The 20,964-nt window shown below is 44.7% G+C and overlaps 2 protein-coding genes across 9 annotated transcripts in view; both read right to left on the bottom strand.

Annotated features, from left to right (window-relative positions):
* Positions 1 to 5: 5 nt before the first annotated feature.
* PPIB (peptidylprolyl isomerase B) lies at positions 6 to 7,718 on the bottom strand. Its single transcript, XM_081888788.1, has 5 exons — positions 7,533 to 7,718; positions 4,171 to 4,284; positions 2,407 to 2,500; positions 2,089 to 2,273; positions 6 to 434 (listed from the first exon to the last, which is right to left on the bottom strand). The coding sequence occupies exons 1-5, from the start codon at positions 7,695 to 7,697 to the stop codon at positions 312 to 314; spliced, it is 681 nt and encodes a 226-aa protein (XP_081744914.1). The 5' UTR covers positions 7,698 to 7,718; the 3' UTR covers positions 6 to 311.
* Positions 7,719 to 10,622: 2,904 nt separating this feature from the next.
* Positions 10,623 to 20,964, bottom strand: part of CSNK1G1 (casein kinase 1 gamma 1) — a 55,516-nt gene continuing 45,174 nt past the window's right edge. For 6 of the 8 annotated variants that reach the window (XM_081888661.1, XM_081888659.1, XM_081888658.1 and 3 more), the window contains one exon: positions 10,623 to 16,193. In XM_081888661.1, coding sequence (XP_081744787.1) covers positions 16,139 to 16,193 — 55 coding nt within the window. In that variant the 3' untranslated portion in view covers positions 10,623 to 16,138. Of the gene's footprint in view, positions 16,194 to 20,342; positions 20,572 to 20,964 lie in introns of those variants that run through there. The other 2 variants (XM_081888664.1, XM_081888666.1) reach the window with 1 other exon arrangement.

Below are 20,964 nucleotides of genomic sequence, written 5' to 3'. Positions count from 1 at the left end.
AGTGCTACAAAAACACAATGGTCGCGTTTATTGGTCCATGTGCTTTCTTACAAAACGGAATGGGACACCCATTGCCCCCCCTCAAAGCCACTTGGGTGACCAGTGGCTGATGGAATGAGTTGTTACAAGAATGGAGACCCCCCCACCCCCACCCCGAAGTGTGTAGCTGGGGGAAGGGCGGACAGAAAGGGAGCAGCAGTGGCGGCAGTTCACCTGCTGTGGGACAGTGATGATGCGAGGCCTCCGTGAGTGTGTAGCCCCCCCTCGCAGCCCTTTGCAAGCCAGAGTCTGACCCTCCAGCGGCCACCCGGTTATTCTTTGGCAATGGCAAATGGCTTCTCCACCTCGATGACATTGCAGTCGGCAATGGTGACGTCTTTGAGAGGTTTGTCCCGACTATCGGTCTTTGTGTTCTCCACTTTTCGCACTACATCCTAAGAAAGGGAAGCAGGGATAAGAAGGGAGGAATGTTGGAGGTTAGCCAGGGGGCATTTTGCTTCTGGTTTGGGTCCAACTGCAGCCACATGGAGATCTCTGGGTGCCAGGTTCCTGACTGACATCTCCACCTGGCTGGCTCCTCCAGCTTTCTTAAGCAGGTAAGCATAAGAGTTTATTCATTGCATTTAAATCCCACCTTTTCTTCCAAGATGCACATGGTTCACCCCTCCCCTGGTTAATCTCTACAACAACCCTGTGAGGCTGTGACTGTCCCAAGGTCCCCCAGTGAGGATTTGAACCCTGATCTCCCACGTCCTAGTCCAACACTCTAGCCACTACACCACACTGGCTTCCTACAGTTCTTCTGCTATGGGGCAGCTACATAAATTAAGTAGGTAAATAAAAATGGGGAAAGCAAAATGTCACTGAGAGAAGGTTCTGAAACACTTTCCTCGAAGCCTAAATTTATTTTATTCTGGATTGTTTTATTTGGTGTTTTCATATAGAGTTGGAAGGGCCCCAAGGGCCATCTAGTCCAACGCCCTGCAATGCAGGAATCTCGGCTAAAGCATCCATGACAGTTGGCCACCCAACCTCTGCTTAAAAACCTCCAAGGAAGGAGAGTCTGCAACCTCCCGTTTTAATGTGTTGCAAACTGCCTTGAGATTTTTTCCCCCCCTTTAAAATATAAAGTAGGAGATAAATTAAATGAATAGTCATAATGATAAATCTTATTGTTGTTTTTTAAAGGTGCCTAGACATTCCATTGTGGTGACTGTAAGCTAGGTTTAAGGTGAAATTTGCTTGTATACCTGAGTTTCTAACACTTAGGATACGTTATACCTGTGGAGGGCACTTGGCAATGCCCATCGCATGGGCATTTCTAGCTGCCCCATTTTGCCCTGTAATGTAGCCTGGAGAATGGCAATACAGTCGTACCTTGGAAGTCAAACGGAATCAGTTCCGGAAGTCTGTTCGACTTCCAAATCGTGGCTTCTGATTGGCTGCAGGAAGTTAACCAATCGGAACCCCCGTCAGACAATCAGCTTCCAAAAGAACGTTCGGAAACCTGAACAGTCACTTCCGGGTTTCGATTGTTCGGGAGCCAAAACGTCCCGAGTTCCAGGGTGTTCAACAAATAATGTACAACTGTATGGGGTTCCTGTAGTAAGCTCTCTATATATTCGCTCTTAGGCACTAGTTATGCCAATCTTTGACACTATGTGCGCAGAGCTGTTTCCCATACAGAGAGGGAGGCAAGACGTTGTCAAACTCCCAACTTCCATCAGCTCAGAGATCTAAAAAGCCCAGGAAGCTGCACAGATTTGTGCCCGATGTCAAAAGAGACAAAGAACTCAGCACCAGGCAAAACTATTGTTGAGGGACTCCAAAATTGGGCACCACCCCAGAAAAAGCCCCCCCCCCGTCCTTCCTACAGCAGCGGGATCTGGAGAAGAGCCTCCTTAGGCCCATGAACTGCCATGACAACAATCTAGGAGGCAGTGAAATTTTAATATGCTCCATTTGCTTAGTCCTGGTCCGCGGTCAAGTTCCCATTATTTGGAACCAACAACTGCATTAGAAATCCAAGTAAGGGCCCAGATGCTACTAGGCACAACACACACACACACACACACAAATTCCGCTCACCATCCCTTCCAGGACTTTGCCGAAGACAACATGCTTGCCATCCAGCCATGACGTCTTGACGGTGGTGATGAAGAACTGAGAGCCGTTGGTGTCCTTGCCAGCGTTGGCCATGCTCACCCAGCCGGGCCCATAGTGCTTCAACTTGAAGTTCTCGTCGGGGAAACGATCCCCGTAGATGCTTTTACCTGGCAGTGAGCAAAAGGGGGAGAATAACACCGTCTTCCAGTGTCCAGCTTTGTTTTTGGAGGGTTACTCCTGCCCAGAGGAGGATCCTTGTCCAACCCCATACAGAAGAGACAAAATTGACTCAGCCCTCACCTCCTGTTCCATCTCCCCGGGTGAAGTCTCCTCCCTGGATCATGAAGTCCTTGATCACACGGTGAAACTTGCTGCCTTTGTAGCCAAACCCTTTCTGAAAAGGAAGGGAGTTTGGTAAGAGGGAGGACAGTTTGCAGCACCACTCTGGGAAAGGCTTGGTTCAAAGTCCTTTCCCGAGCAGTCCAGAACCAGACAGTTTCGGAGCATCAGCTGTAACCTCTCCCATCTGTGGGCAGAAGAGAGTCACGACTGGTGGAAAAGGGTCCAAGATACTGGGGAAAGCAGAATACTTTGCTGCTGCAATGCAAGTGAGGCCTCAGCAGTTTCTCCTCCACCATCACCAACCCCCCCACTGCCTGCAAACCCTAATGGGAGTCCAAATGCTTAAGGCTTTAGCCTCCAGCGGGTTAGCCCATTACTTGAGCAATAAACTTCTTAATGGGCTCAGCTCTTGCTAATCACTAGCAATCCCTTGTGGTTCCAACTACTAAAAGGGCTCCATCATGGGGATCAGCAGGGTTGGGGTTTTTCCCCCTGGGCGGAGGCAAATTGAAACACTGAAAGAGGAGAGTGGGCTAGTTTCTCAGGAAGAAAATAAGAACGGTTCCTATTTTGTTGCATTTCAAAGGCAACACAAATGCTGGAAACTTCTAAAATATATAAATGAAAGCTGGGAATCTGGGGTGATGGTACATCCAGATTTTTTTTGAGCAGGGGGAGAACGACTGCCCCAACGTGCCACCCTTCCCTAGTGGAAGCCCAGCAGCCCAATGAAACATCTGGATTCACAACACCTGATCCAGTGCAGAAGCATATGGGAATTCACATAAGTACAGTATTTTTCACCCTATAAGGTGCACTGGCCCATAGGGCGCACCTCGTTTTTTGGGGGGGAAATAAATAAATAAAAATTATTTTCCCCCCCCCCAGCCGCGGGGCTGGGGAAGCCCAAGCTTCCCCCGACCCCAGCCCCGAGAACAGGCTGCTGTCCGCAAGCCTTGCAAGCCCGTGGGAACTCCCGCTGGGCACGCAAGGCTTGCGGACATCTGCGCGAAGCACAGGGCGCGCTCTGGAACGCGACCGTGCTTCGGGCTACAAGCTGCTGCCCGCAAGCCTGGAGAGCCCGGCGGGCACTCCCGCCGGGCTCGCAAGGCTTGCGGATAGCTTCCTGAAGCCTGGAGAGCGAGAGGGGTCCCCATAGGACGCGCACACATTTCCCCTTCATTTTTGGAGGGAAAAAGTGCGTCCTATAGCGCGAAATATACGGTAACTTGACGGTCATATTTTGAAAGTTAAAAGCAGCAGTGAGAGGGCAGAAGCTTAATCATGGCAGCACCTCATCTTTCTCTGTGCTTAAGAACATTCCCTCTCCAGCAGATCTTCACTCAGTTTCCAAATATTTGTGCAATTTGGCCAGCAGCAGCAGTGAATGGAGCGCACTGGAGGCAAATCCTGACATGCAGCCCGACAGGATTCCTTCTCCCAAGGGCCTGCAAAAGCAAAAGGCTGTAGCACCCAGACTTTGGCCTTAATAGTTTTCCAGGCCTCTCTCCACACCAAGGCTCTTTAGATGAGCAATATAATTATTTCACTTATTCAAAGTGGGGTAAGCCAGCCCTCCTGCGTTTGGGGGGCCTTCCTGTTGTGTGGGCCTCTGGATGCGTGCCCCACAGTCCTTGCAGCCACCCCAAATGCCAGCCTTCCTTCTGCGCCCTTGTAAGCAGACTGACCTACTGAGGACTCTGACCCAGCATTCAAACTCACCTCTCCTGTGGACAAGGCGACAAAATTCTCAACCGTCTTCGGAACTGTCTTTCCAAAGAGGCCGAAGACCACTCGCCCCACGTCTTCATCCCCGATCCGCAGATCAAAATACACCTGGTGAGCAAAACAGGCTGCATCAGGGAACGGCTGCAGTGGAGCCCCCTTCCTGTTCTGACCTCAGCCTCAATATGCAAGAGTCCAATGCCTGCAGGGAGTTAGGCTGTCTGCAGCAAGGCTGATATGTAAGGAGCCACCCATGGAACCGTACTGCTAGTTTTATTGGGATCCTCCTCAGGTTATGCTCCATTCAAGTAGGAGGAGGAGAACCACATCCTTGGGAGAAAAAGGTGGGGCATAAATTCAATAAATAGAATATTTGTTCACCTAGACAGGTATTGTCTTTTCTGACCAGGAGTCCTTCACTCTCTCTCTCTCCCCAAGGCATAAGCAAAGGTCTCAACCTTGCAATTTGATTCCACCACCCCCAGGCTGCGCCCAACACCAGCAGTGCTCTGAACTCTCCCCAAATGCAATGCAATTCAGACAATGCCTAGTGCTTGCTTGAACTGAAAGGTTTGTGTGCACTAGAAACTTCTGGGTTATATGTGGCTGAAGAATAGCCCGCTGTACTAAGTAGAGAGACATATCTATTGCCCCACCCACACCAAAAGTTTTCGGGCTGCACACTCTTCCTCCTCCCTGCTTCTGAAGTGTGGCAAGTGGGCTCTGCCTGACAGTTCATGTTTGCTGGTCTGGAGTGGGATTCTCACCTTTTGCGAGTACATCTTGGGTTAAATTCCCAGGCAAGTCCATGCTCCAGAGAGGGGTGGGGGGAATCTTAAAGGGGAAGGTCATTGGTTCAATTCCTCACACCTGCAGCTTGAAAATGATCTCCTCCCTGGTACAGAGGAGAGATGCTACCAGCTGCATTAGGAAACATCCTCAATCCCTTCCCAGGAGTTTGAGGAAGGGAAGGGGCCAGAATGCACAGACAGAGAATACTTTGTATGTCTGCGGTTCCAGGCCGAGTCTTTGGCATCTCCAGCTGAAAGGCTTTTGAGCAGCAATACTTGTGGTGCTGTCAGGACAAGTCTTTGGGTTCGGCCAAAGGAGGGAGGGACACAGGAGGGCTTTTAAAGGAAGCAAAATAGTACAAACTGTTTTGGAGCACATGAGGACCATTAAGTCCAGAGCCTAAAATTTCCCACTGGCTCCACCTCTCTGGAATGCATTGCCGAGACCCCAAAACCCACCTGCAGCATTCTAAACTCCCATTGTTCCAAGTGCATTTTGCGACAGGGAATTTCATTAGCACTAGCAGTTTCTGAGCTCTGGGTGCAGTACTACACCTGAGATTTCAGATATAAACTGCAGAGTGGAAGGAAAGGAGGACCTTTTTCTGCTTCCCCACTTCCAGCTACTCTCTGAAGACTGGAGAAGAGACCCTCTTAAGAATATTAGGAGGGGGGTGGGCAGGGGAGGGGTAGACCATGTGAAAAATGAATTGTTTTAGCTGCAGGTCATTCATTTTCAGCTTTGTGTTCTTGTTATAAAAAAGTGCACCTAGACATTCCGTTGTTGTGTCCATAGCTGAGGTTTAAGGTGACATTTAGCTCCTAGCTTTCATATCTCAGTTTCTAACACTGCCCATCTGCTCTCACTGGCCTTTGCTTCAGATCACACATTGCTTTGTAGGGTTTTTATTTCAGTTTTCAGCCGGCCACCCATTTTTCTTTCATTTTATCATTTGGTGTCTGTAATATTGCAAGCTATTTTAGGAGGGCTTTTGCTCTGAAAGACAGCCAGAACGATTTTTTAAGCCAAGAAACTCAAACAACAAAGCGTTCAGTGGCACCATCAGATTCCTTGTGACGTAAGAATGCATGTTAGTCTCTAATGTTGCCGCAAGACACTCTGCTAATTTGGGAAGTTGTCTGATAAAATGATACAGTAACAGGAAAAAAACCAAAGGTCTGGCTCAGCATAAGGCTGCTTTGTAGAATGTGGGATCTCTTATCCTGGCCAAGGGTTAGTCACAAAACCTAACCCTTTCTGCAGACATCTCTTTTCAATATGCATGAAACTGTCCTAATTTACCAGGGGCAGCCCCTAATTTCTGACCCCCCCTAAATCTCTCTCCTTTCCTAGCCCTGTGCCTATGAATACTCTATCACTTTGGGACCCCCCCCCAAATCAAGGCTCCTAATACCTAAGTCTAAGCACACATACCAAGAAGTACTATTACGCTCAGTTGTACTTCCTATTGAGTAATAACACAGCAGATGCAACAAAAGCACAGCCTGTGTTAAACTTGTTGGCCTTTAAAGGAGCCGTAAGATATTTCTGCAGTGTGAGACAAGACATGGCTGCCCCACTGGGGCCTCCAAGCGATAACCACCTTACTTGGAATAATCATGTTAAGAATGAACAACTGTTTAATTTTTATTTGCTGATGTTTTGAGAGTTAATTCTATTGTGTACTATTCTAATAGATTGCTGAATATTACTTTACTTGATATAAGTGGCTCCATTTTAAAGTTATGTTTTAGTATGAATTTTTGACCTGGATCTGATCATTATAAGGCGCGTGTTCCTTGCTGCATATTTTTTTTGCTGCAAATCGCCTTGCTTATAGCAACATAGAAAGGCGGCATAGAAATTAAAAGCCATATGAAATGAAGCCGTGCATCCTCGGAAGGGTCTTTCCATCGCGCATGACTTTATGCGCCCGCCTGGCCAGCTAAGACCCCACCCTAAGCCTCCCAATGCTTTTTTCCACCCCTTCTTGCACACCACATCCCGATATAAAACAAGACTATGGTCTATTGAAGCCTTTGCCATACAGTGGTACCTCAGGTTACATACGCTTCAGGTTACAGACTCCACTAACCCAGAAATAGTACCTTGGGTTAAGAACTTTGCTTCAGGATGAGAACAGAAATCGTGCTCTGGCAGCGCAGTGGCAGCGGGAGGCCCCATTAGCTAAAGTGGTGCTTCAGGTTAAGAACAGTTTCAGGTTAAGAACGGACCTCCGGAATGAATTAAGTACTTAACCCGAGGTACCACTATATAGTCTTTCAAGGAGCACACACAGGGGACGGGGTTCAGCTCTGAGCGGTTTGCTAAGAGAAGAAAAATCGCCTTTTAGGCTTTTTCAGCAATGATCATGTTAAGATAAATCCAATAAATAATAATAATAATGATGATGATGATGATGATGATGATTGCACAGAATCGGGCCAGAGGGCTTCTGCTGCTGCGGAATAGAGGGGTGCAAGCGCAACAGGGGGGACGCCCACCCTGCAGAGAAGTACAAGGGGGGAGGGGGCTGCAAATAAGCCCCCTCCCCCTCCCCCACTCACCTTGGCCGTGACCTTGGGCCCCTTCTTGCGCTCCTCCGCGTGAGCAGCCGGGAAGAGCAGCAGCAGCAGAGAGCCGCCCAGGCCCAGCAAGGCCGCGGCCGCCAGCAGCTTCATCTTCCTCCGCTCGCAGCCCCAGCAGCGCCAACCCGGCCACAGAGCCCGCATCCGCCCCCTTCCCCTCTCGCTCGTCCTCCCCGCCCGCCTCCCCCGTGCGCAATGGTACAGCCCCCGAGCCGGGCGGAGCGGAGTCCCGGGCGAGAGGGATTGGCCGCTTCCATCTCAGGAGAGGGGGAGGGAGGCCCTTCCCCACCCCCACCCCGGGGGGCGTCGGCGGCTCCTGCGACAAAGGAATGCCACGTTTCCAGCCTCCGATTGGGCGGAGAGCTCGGCCAATGGGAAGCGGGCACGAGAGGCGCCGGTTGGGCCAAGTGGCAGACAAAGGAGAGGGAGGACGCGCGGGCGGGGACTACAATACCCAGCGAGCAGTGCGCGGCCGCCGGCGTCGTGCTCTTCGCTGAAGTTGCCGCCCTTCGCCTGTAGGGGGCAGTGCAATCTGCATAGGATGAAGGAGGATGTTCTGTTTGTAGCCCTTTGGAAAAATGGTTGCGTGTTAAAGGATCAGACGTGTATAATTCCCATCCATAGCCAGATTTCCAGGGATCTGACCCTGTTATGCTGCAAAGTGTACACACTTTGTTGTTGTTTAGTCGTTTAGTCGTGACCCCCTGGACCAGAGCACGCCAGGCACTCCTGTCTTCCACTGTCTCCGCAGTTTGGTCAAACTCATGCTGGTAGCTTCCAGAACACTGTCCAACCATCTCGTCCTCTGTCGTCCCCTTCTCCTTGTGCCTTCCATCTTTCCCAACATCAGGGTCTTTTCCAGGGAGTCTTCTCTTCTCATGAGGTGGCCAAAATATTGGAGTCTCAGCTTCAGGATCTGTCCTTCCAGTGAGCACTCAGGGCTGATTTCCTTCAGAAGGGATAGGTCTGATCTTCTTGCAGTCCATGGGACTCTCAAGAGTCTCCTCCAGCACCAGAATTCAAAAGCATCAATTCTTCGGCGATCAGCCTTCTTTATGGTCCAGCTCTCACTTCCATACATCACTACTGGGAAAACCATAACTTTAACTATACAGACCTTTGTTGTACACACTTACCTGCTGCTTAGTCTGGCGTACTGCTACACACACAACGTATTTGCTCAATTCGGTGCAAACGGAGAAGCATGGGGCTATTAGATGCAAACTGGGTTTATGACTTACTTTGGCTTAAGACACTTGGCGCATTGAGAAAGCAAAGGTATTAAGAGGCTTTGTGATAGTTAAAGGTGTATTGCAAAAAGAAATAGAGATGAAAGGATAATATTAATTGGCAATATAATACAGTGGTGCCTTGCAAGACGAAAATAATCCGTTCCGCGAGTCTCTTCGTCTAGCGGTTTTTTTGTCTTGCGAAGCAACCCTATTAGCGGTTTAGCGGATTAGCGCTATTAGCGGTTTAGCGGCTATTAAAGGCTTAGCGGCTAAAAGGTTATTAGCGGCTTAGCGGCTTAGAAAAAGGGGGGGAAGGCGAAAAAAATCGCAAGACTTGCAAGACGTTTTCGTCTTGCAAAGCAAGTCCATAGGGAAATTCGTCTTGCGAAGTGCATCGAAAAATGGAAAATCCTTTCGTCTAGTGGGTTTTTCGTCTTGCGAGGCATTCGTCTTGCGGTGCACCACTGTATATCGAAAATGCGTAACAAATAGAAAATATGGATGATTGGTGGAGGAGCTGGTGGAAGTACAAAATCTGGAAATTTGAGAACATGGTTGTGTTGATCAATTTGTAAAAGAAAATTTAATAAAAACTTACTATAAAAAAGGAGGGAAAAAAGAGAGAGCGCAAAGGTATTAAAAAGCAAAGCAAAACATCTCAAAGATCCAGCTTATAAAAGGGTAAAGGAACCCCTGACCATTAGGTCCAGTCGTGGCCGACTCTGGGGTTGTGGCGCTCATCTCGCTTTATTGGCCGAGGGAGCCGGCGTACAGCTTCCGGGTCATGTGGCCAGCATGACTAAGCCGCTTCTGGCGAACCAGAGCAGCGCACAGAAACGCCCTTTACCTTCCCGCCAGAGCGGTACCTATTTATCTACTTGCACTTTGACGTGCTTTCAAACAGGTAGGTTGGCAGGAGCAGGGACAGAGCAATCACGGGGATTCGAACTGCTAACCTTCTGCTCAGCAAGTCCTAGGCTCTGTGGTTTAACCCACAGCGCCACCCGCGTCCCTTCTTATAAAAGGTCATGCCCTAATAAAATCTGCCATAGCTATCCCTCAGGACTTGGAACAGGTTCAGACTTCAGAGGATACGCCAGATGTCCTTAATTTAGCAACAAAAATTAATAAATGGCCGCGTGATCCTGACACAAACCCCCACTCACTAACACTAGGCAACAGAACGAAAGAACCATGTTCCCCATCTCTCCTTTTCCCCCCAGCAACAAGGTGTCTATGACAAAAGTGTCTCTCACTAAATGTAAACCAACTGAAGAACTGTGAATCTGAAGAAGTGTGCATGCACACGAAAGCTCATACCAATAACAAACTTAGTTGGTCTCTAAGGTGCTACTGGAAGGAATTTTTTATTTTTTAATTTGTTTTAAACGAACTGTGAAAGACTACAAATTGAAAGTGGAGGTGATAGATGTACCTTTCCCGTGTTTATCTGTTTCGTAACACAAAAAATTCTAAATGAAAACTATTTTTAAAAAATCTTAGTGCGTTTAAGCTGTTTTGAGCTACACCTTTTGTCAGCCCCAAGTACTGGAATCATGTTTATAGCACAGAAAGTTGGCATTTTGAGAGTTATGGAGTGACCTTTTTGTAAACATGACTAAATTTTGACTAGCAGCAATGATGAATGGATCTGTGTATTTTTCTAGTATTGCTTTTCACACATTCACTCATAACTGTTCCAGACAATTTCTGCATAAATCTGCAAATTCTGCAAAATGCAGTCTCTCATCACAGGAGTAGCATCCTCTTTGTTTTCAAGATGCTAAGTGTGATGGGACATGGCACCCAAGAGAAAATAAAAAGGACTACACAGATGTGAACAGAGCAAATTTGATGTTTTATTTTACATTAAAAGGGTGCAAATAGGGGAAAGGGGGGTATTTAAGGTACACAACATTTCTTGCAATGTCCCATTAAAAACAGGCACATCAGAAAAGATCAGTAGCAGGACCCAATTCCTGGCAAAGTGAAATCCAACCAGCGCCAGAGGAGCCTCCTGCACATCGTGTTTGTGAGCCCTTATCCTGAACCGTTTCAAATGCATTTGAAATTGACATTCATGTTAAAAAATACGCTTCATGTTCACTGCCAAGTTCCAAGAGCAGTGCCAGGATTATATGAATAAAACATTGCATTACACATTTAAAATAAAAAGATTAAAAATCAAAAGGCATTTCAACAAGAATCAGACATGTGCACACAATACTTTAAAAAAGATTTTTCACAGCTGATTTTTCTTTACAGTAACAAGAGTTGCACTCATTATCCCAATCATCCCATTTTTAAAAGCACAAAAGGCCTACATTAAAGAAACAGACTTAATAAATTATACATCACAAAATTTCCAATGGGAACAAGCCACTTAACTGTGGTTTCCCTGTTTGGGGAAGATACAATATTTGGTATGGTCCACCTGCCCCCAAATGATAATTCTCTTCTCTGCTTGGTAATTGCAAAGAGAGACTTATCACTATCAAGTTGCTTTTCTAACTGGAGAAGATTAACCTGTTCCCAAGTTCCACAAGGTAGCCTATACAGTTATGCAGCAGTTATGCGGTTTGGAAAAGCATTTCTTAGAAAAAAAGTGATCATTTTCCTGAGACAGTCTTAAGAGGATGAGAGAGGCTATTTAAAGCCATTTTCCTGCCTGTGTTTGATTGGCATGCACCTGTCATTTCGGGGGGGGGGGGATACTGAACTCAGAGCAGGCACTGGAACCAGGTGCTCAATGTAAGAGTGTCCCAGTCCCTCTCAGAAACCACACCCTCCAGAGGAGCAGTATTCTGAGGCAACAACTCCAGAACTAAATGGAAGTGGAGGTTCCTACTACATCACTAAGCTGAGGCAAGGGCATCCTGGTCAGAGACTGAGGTTTCCTCGCAATTAAGAAGTTTGGTAATAAAGCATGCAGACTAAGCTGCAGCTCATCCTCAGACCCAAGGCCTGCTGCATAACAAATACTGAAGTAAAGATCTGCACCCCCTCCAGACATTCACACAGCAGAGAGTAATTCCTATAGTGGTTCATCTACAGCACAGATAGGAAGCCTGTGGCCCTCCAGATGTTGTTGGATTCCAGCTTCCGTTGGTCCCCGCCAGCATGGTCAGTGATTAGGGATTATGGGAGTTGTAGTCCAACAACATCTAGAGGGCTAGAGCTACCCCACCCGAGACCTGCAGTAAAACTATTAAGGGAGGCTTGAGAAATCAGTTCCCTTCCAGTCACTTACTGGGATATGCATAATACAAACACGGCACTGAGAACTGCCAAGGCAAGCAAAGTAGCCTGGCATTCTTAGGCCCTATAACTGCTACACATCATGCCAACATCAAGACCTGCAAAAAAGAAAAGGAAGCTCAATCGGTGAGGCTCAAAACCAATGGGAAAAAATAGCCTTCCAAGCCAAACAATGGGTACTTCCTTTAAGGCCTGATAAGAAATGCAGAAAGCATATTTTCCCTCTTCCCCCATCTTTAGTATTTTGAGAAAACGGGGCTTATGGCTTTGTATTTATAGGGAGGTGCATATTTGGCAGTTCACACCCAGCAATACAACACCATCTTCAGACTACATACAAAGAAATGCTCACCATGGCAGTTTACCTTCCACAAAGCATCGCTCATAAAAGCTCTTGGGAGAGCTTACAAGTTCCATTCGTCAAGGAGCAATATACATTTTGTTCCTCCATCCTGCAAGCCATTATAAACCACGGATGTGGAAAGATTTAAGTCATGCATGCCTGTTTTGGACTACAGGGGCACTGGGCAGGTCATTTTGAAGAACAAGCGTCCCAGGAAGCAATAGTTTTTGAAGAGAAGTTCATGGCGTGTGTTTTAAAATATAAGATTAAGGCCTGAAAATTGAAAGGGAGAAAGAAATTCAAACCAGCCCCAAGGAAAAGAATTTTCTAATTCTGCCACTGGCAATTTTCCGAGTGATAGAACTACTACATCACAAGAAAGCTGCTCTTATAGAGACTAATGCAGATTAGCTATTTTAATTTCTTCCACCCTAAAAAGAAAGGCAACTGTTTGGTAGCAAAGTCATGATCATGACTATTTAAAATTCAAGAGGGTGGAGGGGTCCACAAAGGATTACTAGTCCATTTTACAGGCATCTGCCTTTCCAAGCGACAAAACTGAAGGTAGATTTTGAATGAGCACTTGGAAGAACTACCCATGTCTTTTTTTAAGAATATGTGCTGACATGTTATTCTCTGAGACCCAGAGAACATTGGAGGCCAGCTAGTCGGCTCCTGAAGCACGGCAATCCTCACAATTAAGCAGATTTGGCCTTTAATAATTGGAAAGACACACATCCAGTGATGAGAGGGAAAGGAGACCTAACCTATATAATCTTACTCATTCCTATTCACTAGCTTCTGACCGTTTGTTTCAAAATAATCAAAGACAATGCCATCAGCTTTGTTTTTCAAAGGATGGCGCTGATTAGAACTGGAAGCTTAGAGAGAAGGCTGTAGTAATTAGCTGTAGTATTATTGATGATCATAGTATTCAAAGCAGCTAAGATTGAATAGTTAAGAATGAAGGGGGAGAAACTCATTTTTACCACTGACTGTTCTCTGGAAAAAAGTTAGCACATTTCAGAAATGGAGAAGAATACTTGAAGACGGCTTCAGCTCCATGTTGCTTCATTGGAAATGGGAGGCTGCAGAAAGAGCCCTGATATGAAGACACTGTATGGAAGCACTGGGAAACTGGGAGACTGCTTTGATAAAATGGGCCAGCACTTTGCATACATTCTCCCATATACATGCTTAACAACTGAAATGTTCACTTGCAGTAGAAGAGGGCCCTACAAGTAATCCAGACCAAGTTAGTTTCTCTTGCTCCTTATCATGAGTCCACTAAATCCAGAATTTTATTCAAGTATCCCTACTGTGAGACATTTCTTACAGTTTGGTTTGGATAATAACCTGCTTCAAGAGCACATGTTCCCTATATGCATACAAGTATTTTCATTCAGAAGGAAGCTAGATCTCCTGAGCAACGGAGCAGAGAAGCAAAAGCAAGATCAATTTCAACCATCAGACATTAAAAATAATGAAGACTTCTAAAGAAAAACAATGGGGGGGACTGTTTATTGTGTAGCTTCCTCCATTTGCAGATTCTAAGATGAGCTCCTCAGTGGAAGAGAACTAGACTGCAAAAGGACAGATGTGTGTGGTGCAGCTGGGAGCACAAAGGTCAAGTTTTCATGAAATCTTACATCTCATATTTGATATTTCCCATGCCAAGAGCGGGAAACAAGGCTAATTTTAGCAGGTGGCCTTAGAAACATTTAAAGAGAGTGTTAGTAGTCAGGAGGAATGGGCTGAGAAGTTTAAAAGGTCTTCTAAAAAAACAAACCCTTCTAATCAATGACTGATGGTGAAGAGTTCACTCCTCTTATCTGCATCTTAAATGCAATAAAAAGGCAATTGGCCACACTCAGAAAATGGATGCACAACTTTCTAGGATGGACAGCTCATGAGCAAAAAACAAGTCTACCATTTGGCTCAAGGGTTGAAGTAATGTTGGGGGAACCAGGGAGAGGAAGGCAGTCCAAAGCTCAGCCAGGCAAAACTAAAAATGAGCCTTTTAGATTAAGAAGAATACTCAAGAAATTGACGGGAACCAAAGGAGTTACTGCAGAGAGAGTTGCTTCTTCTCCCTGAGCAGGTTTCTTCTGTCTGTAGGCAAGGAGCTCCCAGAGTTTTCCCCAACAAGTTAAGAGGGTTATGGTCATGAGAGAATTCCCTCCCCAAGGATTACTGACTGAACTACAGCATTGTGGTGCCACCTATTAGGGAAGATGAGACACAAGATTTCAGGTATCAAATTTCTGAAAAGGAAACATTTTCAGTTCACTTCAAGGCAGTAGGCAGAGGCCACATGGTATGTCCTGGCCTTTGGGGTCAACTGCCTCAAATTTCCAATTATTTGCCTCAAGCCATATCCACAGAAGATCTGCTGGAGTTCACAATCTCTGCCTTGGAGCACACTGAATGCAGAGCGGCCAATCCTATTGGGAAAGTCAGAATAAAACAAAGTTATCCAATTGCCTGGGGCATGTTAATAAGGAGCCCTGACTGCATAACAGAAAGAATCATAGGTAATACTCAGACTGCTCTGCTGGAAGCCACATGCTATTCTAGTCTGTATAGATGGCCTTGAACTTCTAAAAGGCCTGATAAAATATGTTATCTAAGGCAGTGGCAGTGTCCTCTCGCTGATGAAATAGCTTTGCTCCCTTTAAATGGCCAAACTGCCTCATCCTTTCCATTTTCGATTACAGTAGTCTGCATTTGCATTTCTGTGACCTGCCCAGAATTCAGCCCAGCTGACTTTTCTCCTTCCTGCCAGCAGAAAGACTTCCAATTCCAAGCAGGTTATGTCAGGCACCATGGAGAAAATCCGCAAGAGGGGTGTTCACTGACAGCTGGAAAGGGCAGCTGAAAATTCAAGTAAGCTTCAGTGCACAACCAACAGTGGGGTATGAAAACCCCTGAATAGTCCCAGGGGATTCCAAATGTGGTGGACAGACTAAGTCAAAGGGAGGCTTTGCACTCAAATACAAGCTGAACATGTGTGCTGGCATCATTCACACCCACAAGGGGGGGGGGACACGCAAGTACAGCATACGCATACATAATGCTAAAAATAATTAAAAGTGCAACAACGTAAGTTCCTTTAGAACAACTGACACTTCTCTGTAACCATTCTGAGAAGGGAGATGCCATAGAAACCAGTAAATCAAGGCAACTGGAAATGTAGATTGCAGTTCTCTCGCCATTGGCTTACTATCATGGAATTCGTTGGAGTGCGATTAAGAAGGATCAGGTCTAAGCTGCCAGTGTAGTCAAAACTAAGCCGTTCGCAGCAAGAGGAGCTGGGTCCTCTTGAGAGCATCCTCTCTTCACCACCATCTTGACCCCGCAGTTCATAAAGCCCCCCGCTGTTGGTGGGGGGGAAAGCATGTTGAGAACAAAAGAGAAAGGGAGCAGGAACAAAAGCACATCCACCAGGAACGCCCTCTTTGCTGAACTGCTGTACAGACAGGAAGGTAGCCAGCCAACCTTCCAACAAGGGCAACGAGTGCTGGAAAGGATGCAATCCTGATTCCAAAAGGAGCTTCAAGCGTGGAGTGAGCAAGCGAGACCATTTAGGGAATCCACCTGAATGTTTATTTTGGAATTTTCCCCCCTTCCTCTCTTTTTGGTTTAATATGTCCCTTGTTTCTTGTCCTCTCCCCAAGAGAAGCCCCATTCAATAAGACGTGGCAGGAACAGCAGGTAAACAAAGTCCCCCAAAGACCTCAAGGAGACGCCTGTCATTTCTGGCGTTGGGAAGACTTCTTCCTTTTCCTCTTATAGAAGCAGCAGCACCTGGAGCACAAAGAACACAGCAAATCAATAGAGAGTACCGGGACCTCCAGCAAGCCCTCTCCTTCCAACACAATGCATGTGACGCGGCCAACTTCTTCACTCTCAGAAACACACAACACACATGCTCCCAACACCCACCCTCTCCTGCAACAACAGATAAACTCAAGACATTCAAAGCATCAAAGTAGTCCAATAATCACCACCAGGAATCGCCACCATGCTCTGGGGACCCATGTGATTTTTCAAGGGCTGTAATAACTTGAGGGTTACCATGACCAGTTCTAGCCTCTAGCTTTGGCATTATTTTCCAAACCAACATCATTTGCAACTAACGGGGAATGTGAACATGGCCGATTCCGTCTGAAAGGCACACAACTCAGAATTGCCACCCCCACCGCTGGCAGAAAGCTGCAAGAACACACACTTTTAACCAAGTTGCTTTCACCAACACAGATGATACATTTACTATACAAGAAACTATGAACAAACAGGATGCTTTTAGAGTGGAACCGTGGCTAAGAACTCCTAAGATAATTCTGAGACATGAAGAACCCTGGCATGGGATGCTGCTGACACAGATGGACCTATGTAGTATAAGATGAGAAAATCCACCTCTGTTGCCTAAAAATACAAGAGGGGTTGAAAAGAAGTGTGGAAGAATTACTTAAACAACACGGGTTGGAATTCAACTGCTAAACACAAAGTGGTCCTGATCTGAAGTTTCCAAAACACTTGAAGTAGAATTCTAGAACAGTGGCTTGAACAAGAAATCGCCCTCGCTATAAAAACAGATGGAAAAAACATGCTTTATAGGGAAGTGGATTTCAAGCAATCAATTTAATCTATGATTAATCAGAAATTAAAGTTGTAGTCATGATGATTTGTAGAAGATAATTTTATCAATTAAAAAAAAAATCAGTTATACAGGGTACCCAGATTTGTGTGCTTCCTCTTCTCTGTGTCAAGCTTGATGGGAAAAGGTACATTTTCTCCCAAGGTTAGCAGGTATTTTTTGCCTTACACCACAGATTTCCTTCTAGCATTAAAAACCACAGGAAACTGAAACTTACGGTTGGATTCAATGCAAGTAAGTCTTTTAATTCTGTATTATCTTAAATGCTGATGGGGTCTGAAATTGTTCAAATCTTGAAGCTATTTTTATTCTGGTGTGATTGTCCATAATATCCTGTAATCCTAACTCTCAAAATGATACAAATAAAGATGTTTTTCGCCACTTTAGAAATGAGAGATAGGTTTTATCTGTTATTTGCTGTTGAAGAGGCACAGTGTCTTTCTGCCAAAATCACCACCACCAATACATACCCCCAAATTTGGGTAATATGGAAATTTAATCGATCAAAAGCCAAGGTAGATTCAATTATTTTTTAAAGCACAGTTTATAATTGATAAAGCAACAAAGATAAAGCAGGTGGATTTAACAACACGCTTAGAGTAGATATTTTTGCCCTGAAGTAAAATGTATCTGGCATATGCATGAAAGCTGGATAAAACCTAGGCTTGGCTAAGCAGGATCTGCAGTAAAGGTGGACAGGCTTCATGACTTGTGAGGTTACGTGGTTCTTTACCAGAACCCCAAGATCTACTAACCAGAGCCAGGTGCCAAAGACAGAAACATAGAATTAAAAAAATTATGAGGCCAGACATTTGCGTGTGTTTTTTCTTTCTTTTTGAGTACCAGAATGAAATGAAGTATATAAGTCATTCAATATAAAAAGCCCACTCCAGGTTATCATTTCAACTGCATAATCTAGATCAAGAGGGTGTCATTTTGTTGTTAGAATGGTTAAACAGTTGGGAATCAGAAATCCTTGCAATCAACCTTCTTCCCAACACCACCCTACAAGATTTTAGGAGATTATTTTTACAAATATCTTGAGAGACCAATAAAGACACAAGCAGGGAGGCAAGGCATTCCCATACTTCAGCGGCTAGGAAGTTAAGCATATAATTACTAAATTAATAGTAAAATACAGTTCACAAAGAGGGTGTACAAGATCTGAAATTCTGATCTCCAATAACTTAAACTTTAAGTTAAATTTATAGCATGGTGGCAAATTTGCATTCAACAGGACATTTCTCTCAGATAACAAACATGGAAAGATGATTTAATGATTTTTTTTTTACAGATAATAGAGCCCACTCCATGTATACATATTGTGAACAGTTTTATATCAACTGTATTTGAGCAGTAACTGGCACTCAAATTTATGCTCAAACACAAAATGAGTATTGTAGGGTAACTCCAATGGATTTCTCAACTCTTTCAGTTATAACCCAAAATAATAAATGATTGGATCTCTATCATAGCTAGTCAATGAACTGATTGGTCATCTTCCTAGGATCTCAAGATTACACATTTATTAACAGCAACACAACTGGCTATTAGTCATAAATGAAAGAAAATTAACTTGCCCTCTATTGACCCCTGGTGCTTGAGGGTATGGGCATGGCTTATTCAATTAAACTCACAAACGAGGTAACAGGGGAGGAAAGCAGCAAAGTGATTTATTGAAAGATTGAAGGTTCCCTCACCCCTCAATACTGGAATAATGAAGTCTATGAAAGATTGAACTTTTCAATCCCACTCCATTCTGGGAATAAGTTGACCAACAGATGAATATCTGAATTAGCTAATTAAAAGCAAGTTAATACTGTTTAGATCATGATTTATTGTCATTAGATTTAATTAATATTTTTGTCTTCATTTGTTATTTATGTGTACTGTAATGTATAATTATTGTGGAATAATTGCTTACATAATACTTAGTAGAAATAATATTTTTTTCAAAAAATTGCTGTGTTAGCAATTTATGGCCTAGAAGCTCTTCCCTGATAGGTCTCCTGCCCTTTGTGGTCAAAAAGGAATCACCCATTGCCTTCTCACAAATTAGATTATCCTCCAGGAGTTTTTCCTCCTTCCTTGTAGCATGTTGCTTGCCTTCTTACCTGAGCCACCTGGACTTGCCTGACAAAATTTACTAGACAGAAGCAGCTTTCAACATGCGTCTTATCACCCTTGTACTCCCTCTTTCAATAACTCAAGGAGAAAACTATTAGTCACCCAAGCATAATGAAGCAGAACAAGGACAGATGACTTTTGAATGTTGCCCATTTTCATCCTCGAAACAGGGATGAGAGAGGATACTTTGCCCACATGTGACCATGAGGAGCTCTCCATGGTTTGGAGAAAGACACCACAATGAACAGCCCATGCAAAGCAATAAGCCATTGCGTTGGTCTCACAGAGCTGTGAATGATGGGGAAGAAGGGGGAGGAAAAGAAAAGGCGGAGAACTCACTGTGTTGCACTGAGCTACAATCAAAGTTAACATTAGCATCTGGTCACCCACTGCAATATCAAATGCCTATAGTGCATGGCCTGCCGCATTAGAACAGAGCTACAGGCACTGCTAGCATCAGCACAACTATGTTTCTCCCACTCTCAGCTTCTGGATCAATTACAATCTATTGTACAATGTGTGTGTTTTTAAAGGAGACTCAACCAATTTGGGAGAATATGGCATGCTGGCAAAAAGCTCAACAGTACACATGGACTGTATGTATCCTTCCCTTTCCAGAGAAGTGAATGGTTTTTCCACTAACAATATTTAGCGTTACGGATTCCACTACCTTCTACAATAGTAATCAAAGCAGCTGCAATTGGAGACATTGCAGGGAGTGGACAAAACTTGATCTCCTCCTTGGGCGCTGGCAATCCCTACAGAGCCTCCTATGCTCCATCTCATGGGTGAAAAGAACCCCATAGCACCAACCTTGCTTGGAGCAAAGAGGAAAGGGCAAGGCAGTCCTTAGAGGTACAACTGGTTCTTGCATAAACTTCCACTCCACAAATAATAACTGTTTACCTAACTGAAATTTCTGTAACACAGACCTTACTAGGAAATTATTATTCACAGAAAATCTGCATCTTGAGAGATCGAACTAACTTAACTTGCTATAGAGAGTTGCTTATTTTCCATAATTGATTTTAGGTGTAAAATCTGAAACCTTGATTACACAATTTGATTTGCTTTGCATAAGTAGCCCCATATAAGGCATGTGATCTCGTTAGTGGATAAAACCTCAGAGAGAAAGACAACTCTATAATAAAACAGGAAGGTGACATATCTAGGTTTTGACATGGTGTATTTTAATCAATGATAAAATGAACAACATAAGTGAAGGAAGTTGATCTGTAAAACCTGGGAGGCATGCATGAAGCTAGGGTGACTTATGCTGCACAGATGGCTTCCATTACAGATGACACAGGCTGGATGGTTGGCAGAACCAGACAAACCAGTCTCTTATGAGAAGCCTGGAGTGGACACTGGGTGGCCTTCACCTATGAAATTAATTCACTATGAAATGAAGCAGAGACAGAGAGAGAGAGTCACAAAGACTGATGGAATACGCGATATATTCCTTAAAAACACCCATTTCCCACGTTCATTGTTTCCATCTATACAAACAAGTGGCAGAAGTAGATATGCTAGTGATTATTTCTAATGTTCCCATCACCTCAAATTTCTAAGGTGGAAGAGTTGCCATAAAATGGTTTCCCCTCCCAATAGTCACATGGCAAAAGTGTCTTGTGAAATTCACTATACTGTATAATTTCTGGCTAACCACGTCCTGAACATGGTTTTTCAGAAATAATACAAGGAGATTCGCCCCAGTTCTGACTTTTCCACTTAAGAAAATGGGTGTGTGTATCAGCTCTTAATGCAATGCAAATGATTCCATAAATGCTA

Source organism: Podarcis melisellensis (genome assembly GCF_964234715.1).
Source record: "Podarcis melisellensis genome assembly, chromosome: 14".
NCBI classification, from domain to species: Eukaryota; Metazoa; Chordata; class Lepidosauria; order Squamata; family Lacertidae; genus Podarcis; species Podarcis melisellensis.
Note: the sequence above shows the minus strand (reverse complement) of the source record. Positions and strands in the feature narration are given on the sequence as shown.